This window comes from Pongo pygmaeus, chromosome 8, assembly GCF_028885625.2.
Source record: "Pongo pygmaeus isolate AG05252 chromosome 8, NHGRI_mPonPyg2-v2.0_pri, whole genome shotgun sequence".
In the NCBI taxonomy this organism is placed as follows: Eukaryota; Metazoa; Chordata; class Mammalia; order Primates; family Hominidae; genus Pongo; species Pongo pygmaeus.
In genome coordinates this window covers 19256288-19279141 of record NC_072381.2, presented here as the reverse complement: position 1 = coordinate 19279141, position 22854 = coordinate 19256288, and the positions used below count along the sequence as shown (strand labels likewise).

Sequence of the window (22854 nt, the reverse complement as noted above, 5' to 3'; positions counted from 1 at the left end):
GGTAAGTCTATTTATTCTAAGATCAAGCATTATTTTAAATAAGTGACTCTACATTGTAAAGCCATCTGCTCCAAAATATGTATTCTCTACCTGTTTAACTTCTATATTTATCTCAGTTTGTTCAGAAATGAGGACGAGATAACATTAAAGCCCCAACTATTATCCTCACACCCCACTAATGAAAGAGGCATAGAGGGCTTGGGTAACTTACCTATGATCATACACTTTTTTGTTTTTGTTTTTTGTTTTTTTTAAGATGAAATCTCACTCTATTGCCCAGGCTGGAGTGCAGTGGTGCCATCTCGGCTCACTGCAACTTCCACCGCCCGGGTTCAAGTGCTTCTCCTGCCTCAGCCTCCCGAGTAGCTAGGACTACAGGCGCGTGTCATCACACCTGGCTAATTTTTTGTATTTTTTGTAGAGATGGGGTTTCACCGTGTTACTGAGGATGGTCTTGATCTCCTGACCTCGTGATCCGCCCGCCTCAGCCTCTCAAAGTGCTGGGATTACAGGCGTGAGCCACCGCACCCGGCCGATCATACACTTTAACTTGAACCCAAGGTTCCAGAGCCCATGTTCATGGCTGCCATTTTAGCTATATTATCTTTAACATTCAGACTTCCCTGGAGAATTGCTCTTATCATCACTGGTTTTCACACGTTAGGAAATTTGATGCACAAAGACAATATTTACACAGTCACTTAGCAACCAATGAGCAGAGCACAGACTAAAACTCAGACCACCTGACTCCAAAACAGTGTGTTTTCCAACATATTCCACTCCATCCAATCTAGTTTCCAAAATAGCTCTTTTCAAATGTCATCCAGAAGACTTATATACAGGAAGGTAGAAATTATAATGCCCATTTGACAAGATACAATTGGCTCCTTTTATTATTATATTTTATTAATACTTAGTAGTTGTACATATTTCTGGGGTAAATGTGACATTTTGATACATGCATATAATGTGTCATGATCAAATAAAGTTAATTAGGATATCCATCACCTCACACACTTCTCATTTCTTTGTGTTGGGAACGCTCCAAATCTTATCTCCTAAATATTTTGAAATACACAATAACTTGTTATAGTTGCCCTACAGTGCTATAAAACACTACAGCTTCTTCCTTCTAACTACATTTTTTAACCATTAACAAACCTCCCTTCCTAACCTCCTCCTTCCCACCTTTCTCAGCCTCTAGTAACCACCATTCTCCTCTCTACCTCCATCAGATCAACTTTTTAGCTCCCACACATGAGTGAGAACCTTCCATATTTGTCTTTCTGTGCCTGGCTTATTTCACTTAGTATAATGTCCTCCAGTTCCCAAAGGTGGATAACATTCTCAATGTTACCAGGCAGCAGAAAGTGAGGCAATAGGATAAAAATATTACAGCCCACGTCAGATTTTTTTTCACTACATCACATAATCCAACATCTTCACTTAGAAAAAGAAATCATTTTAAGTTACTCTTCTCTCTGCCATCTTATTCATTTCTTATCTCCACTTTTGCTACTATTCTACACATGTCTTGAGTGCATAGTCAAAACAACCTCTCTACTCATCACAGATCGTGTGTTTGATCTCTGAATGTCTTTGCTTCATTAATGTTGAATAAATTCATGAGCTACGTGTATTATTTTGTTATCTGAAACGATTAGCATTAAATAAGTGTCTTCTGTTGCATTGTATTAATTTCTTACGTGCTTACCTGAAACGGTACGAGTTATGTGTGTTATATTGTTATCTGAAAGGATTAGCATTAAATAAGTTTCTTCTGTTGAGTTGTATTAATTTCCTATGTGCTTACCTGAAAAGGTAGAGCAGATTCTCCCGCTTCCGCAGTGAGATCAATTTTTGCGTGGCTCCACTGAGATTCAGAGAATCTTATTATTTTGCCTTGCTTTTGCAAGTTTCCATCTAGAGATGTTCTTGTAAAAATTGAGAGATTTGAATGTTGAGACAAACGATACCAAAACTGCACCTGTTGAAAACATGTTTTCAATGATATAAATATTCCATTGACCTGTCTCTGGTAGTTTTTCCCATAATTTGAAATATTCCTGACCTCAGGTGATCTGCCTGCCTCAGCCTCCCAAAGTGCTGGGATTACAGGCATGAAACCACGCCTCTACTAATAATACAAAAAAATTAGCTGGGTGTGGTGGTGTGTGCCTGTAATCCCAGCTATTAGGAAGGCTGAGGTAGGAGAATCGCTTGAACCCAGAAGGTGGGGAGGTTGCAGTGAGCTGAAATCATGCCATTGCACTCCAGCCGGGGCAACAAGAGTGAGACTCCATCACAAAAAAAAAAAAATATATGTATATATTTATATATATATATATATTTATTTATATAATATATATTTATATAAAATATATATTTATATAAAAATATAGTTATATAATTATATATCATATAAAAATATAATTATATATATTCATATAATTATATATCATTATAATTATAATTAATATTAATTATATTTATATAATATAAATATGTACATTTATATAACTATACATATTTATATAATATAAATATGTATAGTTATATAAATAAATATATATAATATAAATATGTATATTTATATAAATAAATATATATAATATAAATATGTATAGTTATATAAATTAATATATATATATATTTTTTTTTTTTTTTGAGATGGAGTCTCGCTCTTCTTGCCCAGGCTGGAGTGCAGTGGCATGATTTCAGCTCACTGCAACCTCCCCGCCTTCTGGGTTCAAGCGATTCTCCTACGTCAGCCTTCCGAATAGCTGGGATTACATGCACACACCACCACACCCAGCTAATTTTTTTGTATTATTAGTAGAGACGTGGTTTCTACTAATATATATATAAAATATATATTTTATATATAATATATAATATATATATTTTAATATTTATATTTAATATTTATTAATATTAATATAATATATTATTATAATATAATATGTAATAATAAGATTATATATAGTAATATATTATGTTATGATTAATATATTATAATAATATATATAATTACAATATAATATATTATGATTACTATAATATATATTAATATATAATATATAGTAATTAATTATATATTAATATGTAATATAGATATATAGAATATATTATATATTATATATAATATAATATATAATATATATTATAATTAATATAATATAAATATTAATATTTATATTTATATTTAATATTTATCTATTATATAATATATATAAATATGTATATATATATATTCCAAACAACTTCTGCTTTAAATATAATCTTCTCAATTCTCCTTTCCCCCAGATGTGTAATCCAGTCATGGGCAGTACTACTGTTTCCATGGAAGTTTTCAGAATTCTTCTTTCTGGCTTCTTACAAATCTGAGAGATACATGTTGAGACTCAACGTTACAAAATCAAGTATTACTATACATGCTTGATGTTTCAAACAAGAAAAAGTTTCCTTAAAAAGTATTTTCTTAGTTAATTTTAAAAACTGTAATTAATACTTTATACCAATTTAGTCTCCGTGGTAGCATTAACAAATAACTTGGAAGCTCACAGGATACTGTTCATCAATAATTGAGCCAAGTAAGATAACGTTCTTTGAGGGTAGGGAGGCTTAATCATTTCACTTCCTATTCATCATCAATAATGACACAAACTAAAAGTTTGATGGCTTAACTACATAATGAAGAGAATAGAGAGGATTATTCCAGGTACTGACAGCAGTAGCCCTAACATGAAATTCCATACTGTTATTGATTCAACCAATATTTACTGAGCACTTTCTAAGTGTCTGGAGCTGTGTGAGGCAAAAATTAATTCCCTCAGTGTTGTTTGGATGATTCATTCTGTAAAATATGCCCACAAAACCTTCATTAAAACAAGTTCAGATATGCCACAGTCAAATTTTTTTGCTTCTTCTCATTATCATATAACAGGTCCTAAGGCTGTATGTTTTAAAGGAAAACCCAACATTTAAAGATGAGGTCCCACAAAAGTGGAATACTTCTCTTTAGATTCAGTGACATTTTTTCAGTTTCATTATATTTTAAATTCTTTTTTAAAAATGTTTTCCCATTCATCATTGTGCTTTTATACCGATACACAGACAGATACTAGTGTATATATAGGCAAGCCATGTATTTCACTGTTGGGACCCAATTCTAGTGATGAATGTTGACCAAAAAAAAATGTTTTAAATGCTTTTCTAAAAAAAATTGTTCATTTTAAAACACCAAGCATTCTATTTGGTACACATTTTTATCAATGTCTACTTAATTGTGACCACCTGATTTAAAAATTCTGATTGTTTATTTCATCTTAGATTTTATTACTGTGCTTACCTTAAGTCACACCTTGACAGGTAAGTTAGAAACAAAAATATGGAAATGTTTCATTAAATTCCATGGAAAGAGAGGATTCACGTTTCTCAACTGCAGTTACATTTTAGATCCCTGCTGTAAGTTTCACTATGTCCCAAGCTTGTAAATATGCAAAACAGAGCTTTAAACCTAGTTGTACAAGAGATGTGCATGTCCCATCAGAATTTTGAGCCGTCAAACTGTCACTCAGTACATCACCAGTGTGAAGTTATTTTAATAGTGTATTAAGTATAAATGCCAATGGGATCCATAGTCAATGGGATAAGAGCTCAGAACTTGTATTTAATTTACTTTTTTACACAATTTGCATTATGGACACTTAAATTCTTAAGTTATTAAATACCAAGGAATGCTCCATTATCTTTTGAATTTTTGAGGGTGAAATCACTGAACAAAAGTTATTGATACAGCCCACAAATTTTTTTATTTCATTGTTTTTCCTTTTTACTTTTATTTTAGGTTCAGGGGTACATGTGAAGATTTGTTACATAGGAAAACACATGTCACGGGGGCTTGTTGTACAGATTATTTAGTCACCCAGGTACTAAGCATTGTACCCAATAGTTATCTTTTCTGCTCCTCTCCCTCCTCCACCCTTACCCTTAAAGTAGACCCCCGTGTCTGTTGTTTCCTTCTTTGTGTTCATACGTTCTCATTATTTAGCTCCCAACTTGTAAGTGAGAATATGCGGTATTTGGTTTCCTCTTCCTGTGTTAGTTTGCTGAGGATAATGGCCTCCAGCTCCAGCCATGTTCCCACAAAAGACATGATCTTGTTTTTTTATGGCTGCATATTCTGTAGTACATATGTACCACTCTTTCTTTATCCAATCTGTCATTGATGGGCATCTAGGTTGATTCCATATCCTTGCTATTGTAAATAGCGCTGCAATGACCATTCACATGTACATGTCTTTATGATAGAATGATGTCTTTTTTTTTTTTTTTTTTTTTTTTGAGACAGGGTTTCACTCCAGTTGTTCAGGCTAGAGTGCAGTGGCATGATCACTGCTCACTGCAGCCTCAAACTCCCAAGCTCAGGTAATTCTCTCACCTCAGCCTTCTCAGTAATTGGGACTACAGGCATGCACCGCCACACCCAGCTAATTTTTTTTTTTTAATTTTAGTAGAGATGAGGGTTTCGCCATGTTACCCAGACTGGTATTAAACTCCTGGACTCAAGCACTCCACCCCCCTCAGCTGCCCAAAGTACTAGGATTACAGGCGTGAGCCACTGCACCTGACCTAAAGTAGAAAAATTTCTATTACTCTGGGTATATGTACCCAGTAATGGGATTGCTGGGTGGAATAGTAGTTCTGCTTTTAGCTCTTTGGGGAGTTGCCATACTGCTTTCTGCAACGGTTGAACTAATCTACTCTCCTATCAACAGTGTATAAGCATCCCTTTTTCTCCACAATCTTGCCGGCATGTTATTTTTCGACATTTTAATAATGGCCATTCTGACTGGTGTGAGATGATATCTCATTGTGGTTTTGATTTGAATTTCTCTAACGATCAATTTTAAGTTATTGATACAAGCTGTGACTTCACATAAGCAGTACTCAAGTATGCAAACTCTGTGCCTCTCAATCTGGTACATGCCAGTAGCAGAACACTAAACCTTAAACTCCAAATCATGAAACGTGTCATAAACTCCTCACAGAACTTATTATAGTAATTTGTATTTTCTAGGTATTCAGTTAATTGCATTGAAAAAAAAAGAAGAAAGAAATGAGTGGACTGTTAGTAAATGCTTATAAACATTCAGAAATATATATAGAGAGAAAGTAACAGAGAGAAAGAGAGAGAGGAAAGAGAGGAAGAAAGATAATCTATTCTATGTCAAAAAAATGTATAAGGCATTACAGGTCCTTAGGGACCTTTGAGTCTTTTGGAGGAAGAGTGGCAAAAGAAAATGACCATTTAATTATAATGAGCATAACTACAAAATTGTGAAAATAGTGTGGCTATTAAATTTAGATTAATTAAAATTAAACAAAGTGAAAAATTCAGTTTCTCAGTTATGGTTTTGTTTTTGTTGTTGTTGTTGTTTCTGAGACAGAGTTTCACTCTGTTGTCCAGGCTGGAGTGCTGTGGCATGATCTCGGCTCACTGCAGCCTCCGCCTCCTGGGTTCAAGTGATTCTCCTGCCTCAGCCTCCAGAGTAGCTGGGACTACAGGCACGTGCCACCACGCCCAGCTAATTTTTGTATTTTTAGTAGAGATGGGGTTTTACCATGTTGGCCAGGATGATCTCGATCTCCTGACCTCGTGATCCACCCGCCTCAGCCTCCCAAAGTGCTGGGATTACAGGCGAGAGCCACCGTGCCCGGCCTCTCAGTTGTTTTAAATGCTCAGTAGCTCTATGTAGCTAGTAGCTACTATACTTAACACAGGGGACATTGTCCATCATCCCAGAATGTTGCATTAAACAGGTCTGCAAAGCATGTAAGTGAAAATTACACCAAACATTCAAATTTTATTTACTACTTGACCATTTTTAAAGGAAATTTTCTTGATGCATGCCTGATTCATTCAAAAGAAGTTAAGTAAAATGTTAATAAAAAGGCTTGCTTTTATTTTTCTTGGGTCTCCACTAAGGCAGATTTTATATATAGTATGACTATTCAAGACTTTGAATCACTGCATTCAAGAGAATTTCATGTGGTTAAAAAAGTTTTCAACAAAGCAGTTCTTTTTGAATATTGAAGACAAAAATGGAAGCTCCAATATTTCATTTTTAATTGTATTCTTATGATTTTAAATTATTTCTATTTTAAAAAATATATATGTATATATTAAATCATACATTTTACTACCAAAGGAAAGAACATCTGGTGATTTACACCAGTTACTGCATATGGATGAGTACCTAAGCTGGAGAGGGGGTGATAGTCTTAGTTCCATTGGCTCTCGTGTCTGTACAGTGCCTCTGGGGCCTTGGGCTCTCTGATACTTCAGTCTGGGACACCTAAGGTCATGATTCAGGAGTTCAAAATGAATTCTTCCTTATTTTTCTGTTTTCTTTTTTTTTTTTTTTAATTTTGATCATCTCCTGTTGAAACCCTCCTCTTCAAATTTTCTGCCAATTTTCTCAACTTCCCTATGGCCTTTGTTCTAATTCCTTCTCAATCTCAGAGCTCCTTGGTCAGATTTTCATGGCCATTCTCGATCTTATTCCAAACCCTCAGCCACCTCTGCCTTCTCTGCTTCACATCAGACCCTTTATGCCTTCCTCAGTCTGCTTATTGCCACACTTGCTGCACCTTTATAAGATCTAGAATACAAAGATACAGAAGAACAAGAATAGCCAATAAAGCAAAATAAATAAATGGGGGAAAAGGAAAAAAAACAAGCTAAAATATCTATAGTTCCTCAAAATTCTGCTGGGAATAAGTATATATTGAAAGAGGGGATCATTCATCACATACATAAACACACAGACACACACACATATCCCTCACCATTACCATAGTGATTTTTATGGCTCCTAGTCAATTATGCTTTTTCCTGGGCATTCTTTTCCTGAACAAGCTTATGTTGAGGTTTAGAATCTTCAGTAAAACAGAATTTGTTTTTCCAGTTTAAATGATTAATCTTTATGTGCTTTGATAGACACATTGGAGAGAGCACCTGCTCGCCCTTTCCTCTGTAGACTGTTGCTTCCTCTGGAATCCATCAGCTATTCTAACATCGATCTTTGGATTAAACACAATGACCAGGGAATAGAGCACAACCGCACCATTGCAGGACATGATCCAAAATTACTTTTTTTCTAAATTGTTCTTTGACTCCAGTTCATTATCCTACTTTGGGGACATTGTAAGACATGGCCTTTCAAAACTCTTTGATAGAGATTTGTAAAGTAGAGTATTAGTATTATACTGGACTCACCCTCTTGTAGCTTGTAGCATTTTACACTGAATTGCCGTCAGTACGCCCCACTAAACTACATTTTGTTAGAGCAAGCATGTGTTTAGGTTGTTGCCATTATATTCCCTGCATCGAGGACTGTGATCAATACAGAGTAGATAAGCAATATATATGTGTTGAATCGTAGGTATAATGTTTACTTTGGTAATATAGCAAGCACTCAGGGGAGAAGTCTCAGAAGAACTATTTTCAGTTTTGTTTATTTCTTTTTACTTCCTTGAATCTGAACCACATGTGGCCCTCTCTGCTTTGGCAGACTCAAATGTCTAGGCAGGCCCTAATAAACTTTACTTTGGGATCCAACCTATCTCTGGTTTCATCTACCTTTGTCCTGATTTTCTCATTCATATTTGTAAAACAATCTATGAATTATCTTTTACTGAAGGAATATTAATGTAATTGTAAAACACATTGGAGAATTAGAAACAAAAGAAAGATCAATAGATGAACATACAAACTAACTTTGAAAGCAAAAGCTTCATATTATCCATCTTCCTGTATTTAATTGTGAAGTCCTAAAAGTAAGAGACTATGTTACTTACACAGTAACTCAAATATGAAAACTCAGAAAATATTAGTACCCACATTAATCCCCTTCATACTTTATATTTCCTAGTTAATTGTAAACAGTAACAGCATTTCAACAGCAGTAAGATAGAATAGCTTTGGGCTTCCTTGTGTTCTGTTTGTCCTATCTTGTATTTCAAAGAAAAATGCCAATTTTCCACTAGTGGCTGAAGGGACTTTTGAAGCATAAGTTAAAGTCCGCATGTTGAACAATGATTAGCTGCAGGAACAATTGTCCATGCTGATGCCATGTGTTGGCCACATATAAAGTACAAGGTAATCCATGCAAAATGGCCCTAAAATCGTGCTGTTAGAAATGGCAACTCACGAGAAAGCTCAAGTTGCTTTAAAGTCCTTTCAAAAAAAGAAAAACTTCTTAACTGTATTAGTCTGCTAGGATTATGTAGGAAAAAATAAACCATATAATTTCAGAAAATGAAGGCTTTAATCATATCGAAGTATCTCACACTGGTTATCTCACTGCTTGACTCTACTACCTTATAATGAAGAACACTGGTTCCATGAAAGCACTATTATCAATACGTTCCAGTTTGGAGGATTGGCTAGATTTTCCAATTACCCAAGAAGGTAAGAATTCGTTTTTTTGCTTATTCTGTAAACTTTATGTAAGAAAATATCAGCCAGGTGCGGTGGCTCACGCCTGTAATCCCAGCACTTTGGGAGGCCAAGGTGGGTGGATCACGAGGTCAGGAGATCGAGACCATCCTGGCTAACATGGTGAAACCCCTACTCTACTAAAAAATACAAAAAATTAGCCGGGAGTGGTGGTGGGCACCTGTAGTCCCAGCTACTCAGGAGGCTGAGGCAGGAGCTTGCAGTGAGCCCAGATCGCGCCACTGCACTCCAGCCTGGGTGACAGAGTGAGACTCTGTCTCAGAAAAAAAAAGAAAGAAAGAAAGAAAAAGAAAATATCATATATTGCCACAAACTTATTAAAAAAATTCATATTATACTCTTAGAAAAATCCTGAGAACCTTAGCTATGTGTATCTCAGACTATCAGCAACATTCTCCTATAGTCTACTCCTACTTCCTAAACTGGAAAGCATTACAAAGTCACTCAAATATCCTTCCTGCTAACTCAAAGCCTCCTAAAATTCAAGCACATAGAGAAAAGCGTGAAAAACAAATATCTCTTCTGGCAGTCTGCAGTGGCTATTTGAAAGTCTCAGTTTTTCAAAAACCAAGGCAAACCATTAAGTCAGTATCCATAGCCTTTAGAGATCGAAGCCTTGGTTTTGAGATAAACTACCAAGCACCCAAAATGTCCCTGACAGCATTTTCACTGAGACCCCACCTAAATAACACCCCAACCCCAACTAAGTTACCAATTTAAGCAAAAATAAGTGTCCTCAAGTGGAAACAATGATAAACTGAAACTCAATCCCAGTGACCACAAATCAATGGCTATCAGGAAGCATACAATGATGAGAAAGGTAGATTACCTTTTAAAATCATATACATGCATATGATTTCTCAGTGACTCTAGGTGAGTCATAGGATTTTCTAATACACTCTAAATATCTTCAAATTTCTGTAAAGCAGGCAGAATTAACACATCACATTCCCTTACATTCAATTTTATCTATATATCTAACATTCGTGATCTCATCACTTTAATGTATGACCTTGAATTAAATCTAAGTTAGCTTGTACTTTCAAAGAACAAGTGCTTCTGGAGTTTCCCCTCAAAAAAAAAAAAAACACTCTATATCTATCTTTCTCTTTTTCTGTCTATCTTATAGGATTTAATTAAAATAAAGAGGTGGGAATGGGTAAAAGGCATTTGGATAAAATGGAAATGGAAACCAGGCAGTTGTTTTAATTCTTATTCTCACAAAGAAATGGGAAGAAAAAAAAAACAAAAGAAAGGAAAAGAAAGTATCTTTAGGACTTTAAAAGAAAGTATCTATGGACATCACTGTTAAGAACTCAGGGCACTCCCACTTAGACTTATACCAAACTGAAAGTATAATTAGGTTTATACCTCAGAATAATATGTCATTTATCACCAGGGATGCCCGACTAAACTGCTCTAACACTACACCTACAGGCAATGAATTTACTGTGCAGCACTATTGATCTTTTCATTATTTTCTGATAAGTAAAGACGAAAAAATTAGCTGAAATTCTAAGGGCCGAGAGGCATGTTGGAGCTCTCAAAAGGACTGAAAATAAGACAAGCTGAATAGAGACCTCTGATTTAGGTGTTACTTTTATGGAAAACAAGGGAATTATGTTTACTGAATTAACATTATATTTGGTACATATATACCAATGTTTGGTACAAACATTGTTTACCTACTATGTACCAAATATTTTGCCAGGTGCTTTATTTAATCACATTTTAATCCTTGACATTACTCCATATAATCTTGTATGCTTCCAATGTAAACGCTGACATTTAATCCATACAATCATGTATGTTTCTGGTGTAGACACTGAGTCTCAAAAGGAATATACAATTTGTCTGAGCCACAATTAGAAAGTGGCAAAAGACACTTGAACCAAGGCTGACTAGTCTGTCCTCTCTAATATGCTGCTGAAATAAAATGGGTATTTCACTGCTTAGTTTGTGTTTGCCTGGCACCAGAGGACTCATTTAAAAAACTCAAATTTCAGTAAATATAATCATTTCCATTCATCTTTCTTTCAACAAACACTTATTTAACTGACTTTACTTTTCTCAATGTACATTGTTGGCCAAAAATTTTGGCAACATGTATCCACAGCTTTAGATTATTGAAATGACTGTGTGAAAAGAATATAAAATAACAGAAAGCTTCTTTAATAGCCTTCAAAAGAATGGTGCCAGTTATGTGTTACAAATGGTCTTCTAGAAGGACATAGCATTTCGTGTTGAAATAGCGCATGTAAATCTCTTAATTCATCATTAAAGTGCTAGTAAAACATGGCAGGCTTTTACTAGCAGAGTAACCCAAGCTCAGCGATTTACATCCACAGAATGGCCAGTGGAAATTCAGAAGAGTTGATTACCTGACATGGGGTAGAGGCAGTGAGCAATTTTGTAAGAACAGGACTTCCAAGCTTGGCCACCCCGGGGGACCGCTGTGCCTCCAAATAAATAAACGATCCTGCAAAAACAAAGGGAAAGTCATACGGATGCAAGTTCTCTTACACACTTAGCTGTTCTTTGCTCCAGAATCTTATCCTTGCACATGTTAAACTATCAATTAGATAAAGAAGATTACATTTTTACGTATTTACTATTATGGTTTGTAGATAATAAATAGCATTTATACCTGTATAACATTAAATACCTAAAATAACATTTAATCAATTAAAACAAGCTCTTGATACAAATCACCTAAACAAACATTTCTACTGGCTTCATTTATGTCATAGAGTTTGACATCAAATTAAATGAAGCTTCTAAGCTGACAATTAGATATTCAACACGCCCTTATGAAATACCCACGAGAGCTTTATTTTTTAGTTTCTTCACAAAGTACCGAACGATATGAGCTTATGGAATGAATTTTAGTTTCTCCCGGGTCTTACATGTTTGACATTGTTGTCTGTGCTAGAGGGGATGAAAACTTAATTGAAGATCTAATCTGAACATTAACAAAATAACCGCTTTTAGATTTTAACTACGACGGATGTGCTCATGGCAAATGTGCAAGGGATAACATCTCTCAGCAGCTTAAAAGATTACACGTTCGGAGCTGCTGTCTGGGGTAGTTTCACTGAATATTGAAGACTTACAAGGAAGGCTACACCCAACAATATCAAGGTCTGATTCTGCCCTTTGATAATCACAGTGATAGGCAATTTGGAAAACCAACTATTTTCATTGGAAAATACCGTATTCAGAGAGTGATTTTCCTAGATACAACTCAATGCCGACTGCACACAAAGGAAAGGATTTAGAATTAGAATGTATTATTTTATAGACTCCATCACATGTTTAACCAAACAACCAAGGATGTGAGTCAGCAGTGTCATCTTTGAGTGGGAAAAATAGAACCCAGTTTATATTGTTTTTAAATCTCAAAACCAACTTGGAAAGATAAAGATTACTGTCCCCAAATTCCAAACTACAGGTAACGGAAACAGTGCATGGAAGCAAGTTCATTAAATTCTCTATGCTTCACCTAAAAAGGAAAAGAATGGGAAAAGGTGATTTTGAAAAATTCTTCCACCTAAAAATGCTCAGATTTAGGTGAAATTCAACTGAATATTTTTAAAAAGATGATCAAAATTCTAAAAACAAATGAAATGATATTCAAAGACCTTACTCCTCCAGTCATTCAAAAGAATATACACAATTTCAAACAAGCGGTTAATGACGGTGAGAACATGTAAACATTAAGACGCCAAAATCTAAAAGAAGCAAAAGGCCTGAATAAATCGTTTAGACAACAAAAGAAACTGAAAAAGTAATGAAAAGAAAATCTAACGAGAAATGTATGGTCCCACATCTGAGTTAAATTTAATTTTCTTTTCTTTTTTTTTTTTTTTTTCCTGAGACAGGGTCTGGCTCTGTCATCTAGGCTAGAGTGCAGTAGCATGATTATGGCTCACTGCTGCCTGGAACTCCTGGGTTCAAACAATCCTCCAGCTTCAGCCTCCCACTGGGACTACAGGAGCACACTACCACTTACAGCAAATTTTTAAATTTTTTTGTAGGGGCAGAGTCTCAAACTCCTAGCCTCAAGCAATCCTCCTGCCTTGGCCTTTCAAAGTGCTGGGATTTCAAGCATGAGCCACTGCACCTGGCTCCCTATTTAATTTTTAAAAAACAAATATTTGCAACATTATTCGAGGAACCTCAGATCTTAGAAAAATATGGAGAGCTCCCTGATTCATTTTAGGTTGCCAGAATATCTTTAATTTTTAATAAAATGGATGAAAATAGGACAAAATTTAAAACTCTAGAGAGCAATCTCACTTGTGAGCATAGGAACAAATATCCTAATTAAAATGATATCAAATAAATTTGAAATCATTATCCAAAAATAGTGTGTCTTGATTAATCTGAGCCTTCCAAGAATGTAGGTTTGGTTTAATTTAGGAGCTCGGTCACCATATTCAGTTACATCAACAAATGAAAGTGTCAAGTCACAGAATCCTATCTAAATATTGAAAAGACTATAAAAACGAGTGAACAATTTCAAGTCTTAATAAAATAAAAGGAAATAATTAAAGACTAGTGAACAACCTCAAAATAATTAGCATTCTAAATGGCAAATGATAAAACAATAGTAATTAAAATGAGAAATGACATAATGTATTTCTGTCATAACTATCAATTAGAGATAATATTAGGCAATATTTATAATCTTAGACTAATATCTTAAAAGTCTGGTGAATGTAGAAGTCAAGGAAATAAAATATCTAGTAGACACTATAGAAAAAGAGAAGTAAATTTCTCATGTTTTACCAATAATACAATTGTAAAAATAGAAAGCCAAAGTATTCAATTTTTTATAATTATAGTATCATTTAGACAATTTGGTAAGCTAAATGGAAACAGATATATTACAAAATTACTTCTCTTAGCAGTAAGTTTCTAGATATATAAACAGCAAGAAATGTCCAACTCCTGATAGAAAAATTAATTTTTTTAATGTAGGAATAAATTTAACAGAAAAGGGACATGATTTATATGAAGAACATTATAAACTTTGTGAAAGACTACAAACTCTCTGGTTAGATGAAAAGAGATAACATGTTTCTAGATGGAAAGATAATAGAATTAAAATATGAAGTTACTGACCATTGATTTGGAAGCTAAATGCTATCCTATGATAATTTTAACCAAATATTTAGAAAGTTGACAATATTGCATTAAAATTAATATGTGCATGTAAGGGGTATAGAGAGTCTAAACTCTGACCACAGGCCCAGGGACTTCTAGGAACATGTCCCTTGATTTATCTTCCTATCAGCCTGCTCTTAACAATGAACCAAGTTGGAGAAATGTGGAATTAACCAGTTTTATTCCTGGTCATGGCAAGGAGTTTACTTCTGGTAATCAGAATTGTTTATTGTAAAACTCTTACACACCCACATACCCCAGAGGGGCTATGTGACCAGCACAATATAAAAATTAAAGGACGGAGTGAATAGTCTCCCTGGGTTAAAGTGTTCACATCTGGCTCGACCTCACCTTCTGCAAAACAGGTACCTTGTTAATGCACTGGCCTAGAAGTAACACCTTACATGTCTTAAGAACATTAGAGGCCAGTCTCTATAACTTTTACAAATGCAAAAGTTATAAACAAGCATTACCATATAGAATAAAGAAACGAATAATAAATAAAATTACTCCAATTAGGTTTGGTTCAGGAGTCTAAGAGGGGTTTAATATTTAAAAAAAACAATTTACCTTATAGACAAAAAAGATAATCTGACAATCATATCATAATAGATGCTGAAAAATACTGAAAACTTTTAACATACATTCAATTTTTTTATTTTTTTAAAAAGCACACTCTGAATAGAAGGGAACATTCTTATCTGATAAAGAATACAATTTTTCAGCAAGCATGGCACTTAAGGTTCAACTATTGACCACTTTTCCTCTGAGACAGAAATAAGACAAGTCTAGCAGCTACCACCAGTTCTATTCAACACATTCTAGAAATTCTTTCCAGTACATAAAACAACAAAAGGAAGATAGAAGTGTTAATATTTAGAAAAAAGGAAATAAAATTGCCATTATTTGCAGACAAAATAATTGTGATCCTAGAAAACAAAATATATATGTATAAGTTCCTAGTTATGATAAATAAAATTAGAAAGGCCACTGGATACAAGGTCAATATTTTCTATAAAAATGCATTTTTATATGTCAGCAATAATCAAAATCAGAAGTTCTTTAAAAGTAACATTTATAACAGCACAAAAACCTAGGAAAATATTAGCAAAAGATTTTCAAAATCTCTACACCGAAAGCTGTAAAATATTATTCAGTAAAATTAAAGAACCCAAATAAATTGAGACATTGGAAACATTTGAAAAAAATATTTTTCAGTGAAATGCAAATAAATATTACATATGAGAAATCATTGTACACGCATTAATTGGAAATTTTTATAGAGAATTATAATGCCTCTTGCTGGTAGGAAAATAGGAAAAAGTACCCCCATTTTGTCACTAAAAATTGAAGTACTAAAGTTTTAGGGTAAATGAATCTATAAATGTTTGTTGAAAATATAAATACATATCTTGCTTAAAAAATATAGGAGTCTCACTCCTAGTTATTATCTATTGAATAAAATCGAAAGTATCCTACATGAGGAAATGTGTACAAGAATAAATTTGAAACATCGTCATGATATTGATGTCACTGGATAGGGGAATGGCTAGATACATTATGGTATATCCAAATCAAATAAATTTAGCTAAATAAACAAACAGGAATCCAGTATCACAGACTGGATTTTATCTTCTGTCTTAAAAGAGCAAAAAAAAAAAATTAGAAAAAAGCATATTTAGCATGGACTGTCAAATATAGGACAATGGGAAGGTAAGATAGTGATAGATCACAGGATAGTGATCTCTGAGAGAGGGGAAACGAATGAGTTAAGTCCTGTAATTCCCACAGCTTACTGCCTAGACAGAGTTTCCAGGTGCCTGTGCAGAGGGGAAACACAGGAGTGTGGTAGTCTCCTTGAGTTGAAACAGATAGAGTCGGTGCTTTGGGGAGACCCACATGGGTAGATTTCATAAGACAGAGTGCCAGCTGCCCCTTTCAGGTACTGGAGCTTTGTAAAGACAGCAAGCTCCCGAGATCTGCAGACAGTCCCCCCTAAATTGCCATGTAAGGGCCGATCGTGTGCATGGATTGGAGAAAACTACCTGGGTCTGGGGGTAAAAACACCTGAAATGAATAGCTGGAACATTTCCCGAAGGTCACAGAAAGTCAGGAATGGTAGAGTTCTCTCACCAACCAGAGTGCAAAAAACAAAAAAACAAACAAACAAAAAAAACAGACATAGGCATTGGATAGAGAACTCAAACCAAATAAACACTTATGTCCAGACAAAAACACGTATGCAAATTTGTTGGTGTTTTTACTCATATTCGACAATATTTGGAAACAATCCAAGTGTCCTTCAGCTGGTTAGTGGATAAATGAAGTGTGGTTCATCCACACAATGGATCCAACTATTCAGCAGTGAAAAAGGAAGGAACTGTGGCTGAAGCCAGCGACATGGATGAGTCTCAAGTCCTTTATGGTAACTGAAAGAAGGCAGAATCAAAATGCTACATATGATATGATTCCATTTTCAAGACATTCTGGAATAGGCATACACTAGGGCTAGAAATCAGATCACTGGTGTCAGTGGTGGCAGGTGGGAGAATTGTTGAGTACAAAATGGCACAGAACAATGTGTGGGGCAGGAATAGAATTGTTTTATATCTTCATTTTTGTGATGGTTACACAATTGCATATGTATGTTAGAACTCAGTGAACTGTACACTAAAATGGTTGAATTTTACATTTTACCAATACTTTATCATAAAAATGAAAAAAAAATAGATAGTATTTGATGACTTGGAGCAACTGCCATAAGCTATCTTTAGTAACAAGATAGGGACAACAGTTACAAGATAATATATTTCTTATAAAATAAACAATCAAAGAAACACATATAATTTTGAATATGTATGTATCTACTATGTATATATCTGTGTGTGACTGTATGAACATAGATAAAAGTGGAACATAATTAATATGAGTTGCCTATTTCGATGGAAATTTAACAGAGTAGGAATAGGAAGGTAGAAACCAAGCAAAAAAGGCAGGAAGGAAATTCGAGGCTTACTTACACACATACACACGAAAACTACATAATATCAACATATCCACCCTGGTCAACACGGTGAAACCTCCGGCTCTACTAAAAATACAAAAACAAAAAATCAGCTGGGCATTCTGGTGTGCACCTGTAGTCCCAGCTACTTGGGAGGAAAAGGCAGGAGAATTGCTTGAACCTGGGAGGTGGACTTTGCAGTGAGCATAGATCACACCACTGCACTCCAGCCTGAGCAACTGAGACTCTGTCTCAGATAGACAGATAGATAGATAGATAGATAGATTTAAAAGCTGCAACCTATATGTTTAAGGCTCTAAGAACAAAATGAACTAGAACTCCACTTTCTTAGATATCAGAACTATTAGGCTGCCTCTGACTCTACCAGAAATTTCCATTTCATTTTCCTTTCTCTTCCTGGTCCTTTTTTTTTTTTTAATTCTCCTCCACACTTGCAATTTAAAACCACTACTGATTCTCTTTAAGGTTTGATCATGGCAATCATGGGTAAAGAGATGTTGACTCCCTGATCCAGATATATATATATATATATATTTTTTTTTTTATTGGCCCTTTCTAAAATGAGAAAGACTGCGTTTTTGTCCCTAACACTCTGGGTGAGACCAGCTGCCCCTAGTTTTATCAGTCATATTGTTATCTTTCACTATTCTTCATCTCACTGGAAAAGAATGGGTCTTTCAACATCTAACACAGGGGCTCTATTGGAATCTTTTTAATGCAAATCACAGTTACGTAGAAATTATAAGATGGCAAGAGACCAAAGGTGAATTACAAACATATTTTCTAATTGTCTTATCTGGTGTTATTCCTAGTCTTCTTATTAGAATGGACAACAAATATCTATTAATGTTTGTGGTGCTCTTACTACATGAAAAACCTTCACAGGTGTTATTTCATTTAATCCTCATGACAACTCCACAGAGAAGCTACTTTTCTTTTCTCTATTTTCTATCTAATAAAACTGAAGCACCCTAATATTTAGACATGGGTGCACCGTCAACATCGTGACAGAACCCTGGGCAGCCCGTGCTCTTCCCTAACTGGTTATGGTATGCTCACATCACACCACCATGACACACTGCCCGCACAGCTTCCCTTTGAGAATCACTGCCTTGGCTTAGGCCTTCATCATCTCTTACTGATATTTCTTTAGTACATCCATGTTTTTTCAACTCCAGCCTTTCACCCTCTCCATTCCCCTCATCTCAGGCAGAACAGCCCTTCAGAGCAAATTTGATTGGTCACATGCTTTAACATGACTACCTGGGTCACCATCATCCTGCAGACACATTTCCAATTCCTCAGCACTCTCTAGAGTCCCCTTCCTTCCTCTCCTGTTTCATCAGTTCTCTTCTCCCTGTCCAATCATACACATCTTTCATTCCTAACTACTCCCATCTTTCTGCCCTCTTTGGGGATTCTTTCCTCCAGTTAGGACATGATCCCTCCCACCTCTCTTTGGTTTCACCTTCTCTCCGTAATTCCTTACTTCTGGCTCCCTGACTACTTTTCATTTCCGTTCAGTGCTCATTTCAGGAGTCATCTCCTTCAATAAGGCATCTCGAATCCATCTGAATCACCTTCCATGCCTCTTAAAGCATTCTTCATAACCAATTGCAATTCCTTGCTTATCTACTTCAGCTACCAGACTCAGACCACCTCAAAGGCAGGGACCGTGGCATCCATCTTTGTGCATCCAGGTATCGTCTATGCTATGTATTTAATAATTGGCTTGAACAGAGGAAAAGAAGTAAAATATTAAATGAGTTTAGAGAAAATGTGCTGTTAATACATAGTTTCAATGATTTATAGTCCCCTTTCTATTTTAAACTTTAAACTTAACTTAGTCTGTTACAAAATGTTAAAGAAATGAGTCATGGCACAAAAGCAAAAATTAAGAACTTACCACACTGTTAAACAATGAACTAGGTTTATGGCTGTAGCCAACAGATGGATGGTTGAATTTTCCCACCCCATCCCCTAGCACCCTCACCCACTACCACCAACCCCAATTTCCAATGGCTGTAATTAAAAATATGATCAATACTTATTTTTGGTATAATTCTTTGGAAGTCTGAAAGAAGAAACAAATAGGATAATGTTCAATGAGGTTGAAAGATGATCTACAGTACAAGTACAGTTGTGCTGTTATAAGGTTGGCCAGGTATGGTGGCTCCCTCTTGCAATCCCAGCACTTTGGGAGGCTGAGGTGAGAGGATTGCTTGAGGCCAGGAGTTTGAGATCAGCCTGGGCAACATGGTGAGACACTGTCTTTACTTAAGACATATACATTTAAAAAGTAAAGTTAATATGATGCTAACGTCTATGGGGAATGACATTCGACGACAAATATAAACAAAACAAAAGAAAAAAGAGAACAAACCCTTTCTGTTTTATTGGAGTTTCACAGACGCTTACTGGAATACCACAGGTAGTTATGGTTCCTCTATTTTAAGACGATATGTAAACACTGGAATGATGGTTAAAAATATATATGTGGAAGAATAAGACTGTTTATTATAAGAAGCCCGAAGACTGATTAAATTGCATTCAAGTATTTGTAGATTTATTTTACAGATAGTGCTAAATCTCTGTTCTCAGTTCCCAGAAACAAGATTAGACTATTTTTCTTCCTGTTTTGAAAAAATTGGATTGCTCTAAAAAGAAGGCAAGCCTACTGTATTCGATTGTGGGCAACTTGAGAAAATGATCAGAAAACTTTTCCACCTCTTTATGCCTTTAACCCAACCGTATAAAAATTGCAACAACAAAAATGTTGGTGATTGAAACAACGCTCCTTTCAGGGAACTCAATTACCCACCAATTATTAACTTGGTCAGGAGGTTTTAAAGCAAGACAAACCAGAGTTCCATGTATATAGTCTACAGAAGAAAAATGAAAATACACAGTATCATCATTCCACAACATGCAAGAAAGAAAACTAATTTTTTTTAAAGAGGAAACTGTCCTACCATGATTTATGTTTGCTGTGTGATCAGCTGCAGGAAAGTGGTGCTCTCCATTATTCAATCCTTTCACCAGCTTCCAGTGTGAATCTTCTGTGAGAAATGGCTCCCAGCCACAGAAACCTGACTCAAAGTCACAGGTGAGATGCTTTGCTGTTACATGTGGAAGAGAAAACAGGTGAGGAGAAATGAAGAGCATGCCCGGAAACACTGCTCTACGCTAGCTAATCATCTTAGGAGGCCTGCAAAATTATTCTGCTTGGTAGTGAAGGTTCTCTAACGATCAGAATAGCTTTCCTTTATCCAGTCCCACACAATATCTCAGGTGCTGTGCGAGGCATGACCCTTCCACATGGAAGGGTCTGGTACATTTCTGTATCTGTAAGTCTGGTACATTTCATTCTGGTTGGCCATCTCCATTGTATTTAATGATGCAAGGTGGAACTCCAGAGCTTTTCAGGGAGTAACTAATTTGCTTGCCCAGTATAAACCTGCTGAGATGGTAGTTTAAAGGAAAAAATCCACTGGGAAGGGGGAAATTTAATTCTGGATACGCAAACAACTTGAGGTCAGCATCTCAGTATTCATTTTATTATTCTATCCTAACACTTTCTCAAAAAAAAAAATGCCTAGCCATTTTGGAATTGCAGGTAAATTAGATATTCTGAACTGAGCTGGTGTTATCTTTTGTCTTTTCTTTTTTTTTTTTTTAAGGCAGAGTCTCGCTCTGTCGCCCAGGCTGGAGTGCAGTGGTGCAGTCTCAGTTCAATGTCTCAATGCAATCTCCACCTCCTGGGTTCAAGCAATTCTCTTGCCTCAGCCTCCCAAATAGCTGGGATTACAGGTACATGCCACGATGCTCGGATATTTTTTGTATTTTTAGGAGAGACAGTGTTTCACTATGTTGGCCAGGCTGGTCTTGAACTCCTGACCTCAAGTGATCTGCTCATCTTGGCCTGCCAAAGTGCTGGGATTACAGGCGCAAGCCACTGTGCCCAGCCTGAGCCTGTCTTCTCTTAATACGTAACTCAAAAGTTGCCAAGCACTTAATTTCCTCCATTTATCATAAAAGAACTGGTTCTAGAGAAAGTCGGGGTTTGGAGCATACTTTATAGGCACCTTTCACAGTTTTGACACAAAATTTATGAGAGAAAAATAGATGGTTTCATAAGACTGGGCATTCGACTAGAAAGTCTAATAGCTTGATTTGTGCTTTCAAGAAATTCATTTTTATGTGCTTAAATTTCACTTTCCTAAAATAAGAATCATAGTATCAGACTATCTTAGATAGTACTTTCGGGGATAAATTAATACAATTAATTTAAAAGCTTATTCCTAAATATTCCTCTTTATGCTGAGGCACTTTTCAAACAGTGGGGGAGAAAAGGAGAATTAAGTTGTCAGAAAACACCCATAGTTTTGACAGGATTCCTAAGATCTTCATGCTATCATCTTTAATAGCAATAAAAACAGCCATACTACCACTGAGTTCCAAGTATGTAGCAGGTATTTTACATATATTAACCTTAATTCTTACACTCTACATAGTAAATACCATTTCCTAAAAGAGAAAATTGGAACTCAGAACATGAAGCAACTTGCCTGTGGTACATTTTAGAAAATGGAACATCCAGACTTTGAACCTGTCTGACACCAAAAGCTCATACTTTGAAGCCTCCTTAAACCAGGAACTCTGTTTCATAATTATAAAGACTCCATCACCATGGGTTGGCTTCTGACCACTGTGTTCAACTTGTAAATTTTAAATAATATGGCCAATTTAACCAGCATATCAAATAAGCTCACTATATCTTAATAATCAAAGCATCTTCAAGTCTCTGTAAATAGGGACACCTGATTCTATGACCACACATTTTATCACTGACATGTCAACTCTTAAAACATTGAAGTGCAGTATGCAAATGACAATGCCACTTCCGATTTCTCTACATGCAAATTGAATCTTTAGATCTGAAAGCCATGCTTGACAGTGGGTCTTCCATATCTGTGGGTTCCTTGTTGCAGATTCAACCAATAGTGATTCAAAAATATAGTACTAGCAGGATGTGTAAACTGCAGATACAAGAGCTGACTTTTCCCCGAGGCTCAAGTTCTCCAGGGACTTGAGCATCCATAGATTTTGGTACAGCATTTCTTTCATTACAAAT

At 35.5% G+C, this 22854-nt stretch overlaps 1 protein-coding gene across 1 annotated transcript in view; it reads right to left on the bottom strand.

Moving 5' to 3' along the window:
* The window catches only part of MALRD1 (MAM and LDL receptor class A domain containing 1), a 679682-nt gene that overhangs the window by 562194 nt on the left and 94634 nt on the right, over positions 1–22854 (bottom strand). The window contains exons 11-13 of the mRNA XM_054503207.1: positions 20693–20839; positions 11908–12005; positions 1814–1987 (exon numbers count right to left, since the gene is read on the bottom strand). Of these exons, the coding sequence (XP_054359182.1) occupies positions 1814–1987; positions 11908–12005; positions 20693–20839 (419 nt within the window). The remainder of the gene's footprint in view (positions 1–1813; positions 1988–11907; positions 12006–20692; positions 20840–22854) is intronic.